Here is a 4,725-nt window from a genome sequence, read left to right as displayed (position 1 = left end):
TTTGTGTGGGGGGGGGGGTCATATTTTCATAATACAATGGCTTATTTGGGCTTATTAGTGGTTGCCTCTCATAGAACAAACATATGATGATTTAATCGTAATTTTGTGTGACAATGTTTCTCTGTCTGTTCCCACAAACTGACTGGAACTTTTTTTTACCAGTCTATTTTGACATCTTAAGTAATTTGATTGCAGCATCTTTATGCCATTACAAGTTGCTTTTGATGCAACAGTAAGAGTTTTCTTAAATAATACAATTATTTACAAAAAAAAAAACAGGTTTATGTTTTGGGCTTAGTTTTCCAGACTGGATCACTTATTTTGGGCTTGTCTTTCAGGCCAGGTCAATGAAAGACTGGTACAAACTTAGACAGCAATGATCAACTAACGAAAATTGCCAGAAAATTCAATAATACATTGATTTCTTCCAGTCTGTAAAGTGTTCGCTATGACTGATTAAATGAAGCAAACTTCCACACGACTAATTAAATTGTGATTCGAACAATCTCATTGAGGTATAGAGACCCAAAAACCCACAAAACAAAAGATCAAAAGACCACTCATGACCTTTCATACTGTTCTTCTGCACTTAGTATGATATTTGAATCTGTGATAAAGAAGTCAGATCACAGTGACACTAATAATAAAGTCTGAACAAACTCTGATCAGGGCAAGACAGTGCAAGAGTTTGCCTCTAACAGGAGATGTTGTGTCAGGAAGAGCTGCTTGTTCTTTGTTTCCATCTTCATAGGTTTTCACGGGAAGTTTTCTCAGGTCTGCTTGAGGCCAAAATGAATTTTTCATGTATGTCCAGAGGGCTGTCCCGCTCTTACCGAGCAAGCTTAGTGTAATATTCTGCCAACATATCTGAGGCCAGAGAGAGACATGGAAGGAACTCTGAACTACTGATGTTCCTGTATGCATGTTCTTCCCTTTCTGTCCTTCAAGCAATTCAAGTGTGAGTGTGTGTGGCCCGGAGGCTGTCGGTGGTGACCATCACTCCCCTACGCCCCACTTCACACCCTAGTCGTCCTCCCCGTGGTCACCCGGGAAACCGCAGGCTGCCCAGGCTGGCGCCAGTCCTCTCGCTAAGCTGATCAATACTGCAGCATTTCCTGCCCATTCACTCAGGTCACACACTCACCTCATTAATTATTACTGCCAACACTGCTGCTGGAGCACCCCGGGCACCCACAACACACGCGCACAGTCATCGGTTTTCAGACAAACATTTTGGTTAATGCCGCCCCCTATAATACCAGTGCATTTCTCTATGGTCACAAATCAACTTACAATGATATCAATAATGTTTGTTTGTCTTCTTTGAAGTGGTGTATAGAAATACTGACCTCCATTAATCACAAGGAATCACAGAAATTTTAGAATAAAGAGACATATTGATTTTTTTTTCCCAAAAAGATATCTCATTTTATTTTAAAAGATTAAGCTGATTTGGTGACTAAATGCATAGAGTGTGTATGAGTCTGGTAAACTCGACTGTGTGCGACACTCATCAGTTCCACAAAAATCATCATCATCTGTAGAGCAGGTCAGAACCACAAACACTCCAAAGTAAGTCCTCTTAAAACAGCACCCAAAAAAAGCATGATCAAACTCCAGGCAGGCTCAGTTTCAGCATTAATTAACTGCATCAAACTGAATTGGATTCATATTATGTACATCCAGATTGAATCCACCTTCAGAACTTGGTGACCGCGCAGGCCATGTTTTCCAGTGACGACCGAGCTTCTGATGGTGGGAAGCACTTCATGGCCTCCAAGGCCTTGTTGCCGTGGTAACTGCACAGGTCAAGCGCCTGGCTCACGCCTCTTTCCATCTTTATCAGGCCCCGGAGCTGCAGAGCACGCAAGAATGAGGAGAAATTTTAATATCACTCCATCAAACTGATGAAACTGATATAGGAAACGTAATATTCTTGTAACCACATTTAGAGGCAAGGAACAAATATCCAGCCCATATTTGAAACAAGCAATTTCTACAGATTAACAGGATTTGCTTGCAAAACAAATGACAGTAACACTTTATAAAATGGTACAATTGTAAACATTAGCTAATGTGTTTGGTATCACAAACTAACAATAAATACTTTTACAGCATTTATTAATCTTGTTTAAATGTTAATTTCTAATTATTCTAGTAATTCATTTTTAATATTTCAAAACATACAAATTAAATGAGTTAATGTAGTATGTATGAACAAATTAACTGAGCAATAGTATTTATAAATTTACATTAATAAGTGGTGTAAAAATGTTGTTCAGTGTTAGTTCATGATCTGTAATGCTAACTAATGTTAACAAATATAATGCATTATTAAAAAGAATACACTAATATTCAAAAGTTTGGGGTCAGAAATACATTTTAATGTTTTTAATGCTGCTTAATATTTCTGTGAAAATTGTTATGCATTTTTTCAAGATTCTATTATGAAGAGAAAATTTAAAAGAACAGATTTTTTTTATGATTTTGTTTTGAACAAGTCTTCAAAGTCATGTTTGATTCATTTAATGCATCCTTATTGAAACAAAGGGGTGTCTGTGTGTCCTGTTGAAGGAGAATCTTGTGTGATGCTGCTGTCAAACCGTCTCTCTGTCTCCTCTACAAATAAACCTGCCACTCTATCCCCTAATATCCTGTTTCTAAGGCGACCCCAGCTGCTTGTGCCCTCCTCCTCCTCTTCCTGCCCCCTCCCCACCACCTCTATTTGTCTCCCCTTCTTTCTTTCTGTCTTTCTTCACCTTCTGACTTTGGAAATCAAATTTCTGAACTTGCTATCAGTTACAGAACAAACATCTCCTATCGGCTCACTGAGGGCTGTAACCACCAATATTCACAGCACTGGTCGATCAATGTAGGTTTTTCAATGACCGATTCTTAAACTTTTACTTTAATATGCCTCAGATTCAAATACTTGATTACATTCTTGAACTTGCTTACAGAAATGTAGTTTTTTATATCCTGGTGCAGACTTTCCATTTACTTCTATGGTTTTTATACCGAGCAGGGTTATTATAGATAGCTAAAACTAAAACTGTAACTGAAACTAAAATTGAAACCATTAAAAAATATATTTTCTAATTTTTATTTAGTTTAACTTGATGTACTAAAATAATTAAAACTGAAATAATATAAATATATATATATATAAATTAATATATTTAGATACTTAGTTTTTTGTTTTTTTTTGCATTTTTAGACTTTCATCAAGATATAATTTAGTATGTTTATTAAGTTCTTTTCCTGGGGACTGTTGGTTGTCACAATAATAGGTAATTTAAGGTTTCGCCATCTTACAAAAATATATATTTAAATAAGCATCTTACAACTTACAACATCTTACAACATCTTCAACTTTGTTTCTTTTTTATTGATCATATATTAATTAACTTCTCTTTCTGTTTGTTTGTAAACATTCACACACATGCTGGGACTCTGGGAATGATTTCATGAGTGACTCCTGGGGAATCGATTTGTATCATAACTCTATGAATGTTTCATCAGAAAGACTGTGGCCGAAATCATTGATTAGTGGTTTGACCAGGAGGATTGATTTCTCTTGAATTCAATATACAATCTTGATCTCTTATTCATTGGCTGAGTGAAAATAATCAATTGATTTAGTTGCTTTTACACTGAAACACATGAACACAATTTCTCTGAATAAGAAGACACTAAAATGAGGCACTCGTTACTTGGTTTTCCCTCTTTAGAAATCAAAAAACAGGAGTCACTTACCTTTGTGTAATCAGTCTGTCTAGCCATATTCTGGACCTGAAATGAAGAGAGAAAAATGTGAATCCAGAGAACATCATGCTGACACAATGAAACCTGAACTGTAATGGTGTTTTGCCACCAGTCTAGAGGCAAACATTTTATTGAATCACTTCAATTAATGATAAATACTGTCTGCTCAGTTAGAATATCAAACATAATACAGTAAAACTTGCCTAACTGTCTGCTAGCTGCCTTGAGAATCACATAGCTCATATGATTTTTTCATCACTGTAACGTGAATAAACATTAAAATGGGAAAATATTTATGCTTCATGGTTGTATACACTACCATTCAAAAGTTTGGGTTGGTTAAGTTTTATAATGTTTGAATCGGTGTTGAGAGGCTGTATTTATTTGATCAAAAATGCAGTAAAAACAGTCATTATACAGTAAAACTTGCCTAACTGTCTGCTAGCTGCCTTGAGAATCACATAGCTCATATGATTTTTTCATCACTGTAACGTGAATAAACATTAAAATGGGAAAATATTTATGCTTCATGGTTGTATACACTACCATTCAAAAGTTTGGGTTGGGTAAGTTTTATAATGTTTGAATCGGTGTTGAGAGGCTGTATTTATTTCATCAAAAATGCAGTAAAAACAGTCATTTCATGAAATATTGTAACAATTTAAAATAATTATTTTCTATTTAATATATTGTATTCTAATATATTTTATAATGTATTCTTGTGTTGGCAAAACTGTATTTTCAGCATCAATTTAATGCGTCCTTTCTGAATAAAATGATTAATTTATTAAAACAAAAACAAAAAAGTTTACCAACCTCAAACTTTTGACAGGTAGTTTTGACAGGTAGTATATGTTGTATTTAGTGGTCGACCGATATTGGTTTTTTGACAGCCGATGCCGATATCTTGGAAAGCAGGGGGGGCCGATAACCGATATAAAGTCAAGTCAAGTCAAGTCA

General features: G+C 35.4%; 1 protein-coding gene across 1 annotated transcript in view; it reads right to left on the bottom strand.

Moving 5' to 3' along the window:
* Positions 1-1,411: 1,411 nt before the first annotated feature.
* The window catches only part of LOC107675584 (decaprenyl-diphosphate synthase subunit 2-like), a 36,222-nt gene continuing 32,908 nt past the window's right edge, over positions 1,412-4,725 (bottom strand). The window contains exons 7-8 of the mRNA XM_016469993.1: positions 3,757-3,792; positions 1,412-1,855 (exon numbers count right to left, since the gene is read on the bottom strand). Of these exons, the coding sequence (XP_016325479.1) occupies positions 1,700-1,855; positions 3,757-3,792 (192 nt within the window). The 3' untranslated portion in view covers positions 1,412-1,699. The remainder of the gene's footprint in view (positions 1,856-3,756; positions 3,793-4,725) is intronic.

This window comes from Sinocyclocheilus anshuiensis, unplaced genomic scaffold (assembly GCF_001515605.1).
Source record: "Sinocyclocheilus anshuiensis isolate Anshui unplaced genomic scaffold, SAMN03320099.WGS_v1.1 scaffold1097, whole genome shotgun sequence".
Taxonomy (NCBI): Eukaryota; Metazoa; Chordata; class Actinopteri; order Cypriniformes; family Cyprinidae; genus Sinocyclocheilus; species Sinocyclocheilus anshuiensis.
Note: the sequence above shows the minus strand (reverse complement) of the source record. Positions and strands in the feature narration are given on the sequence as shown.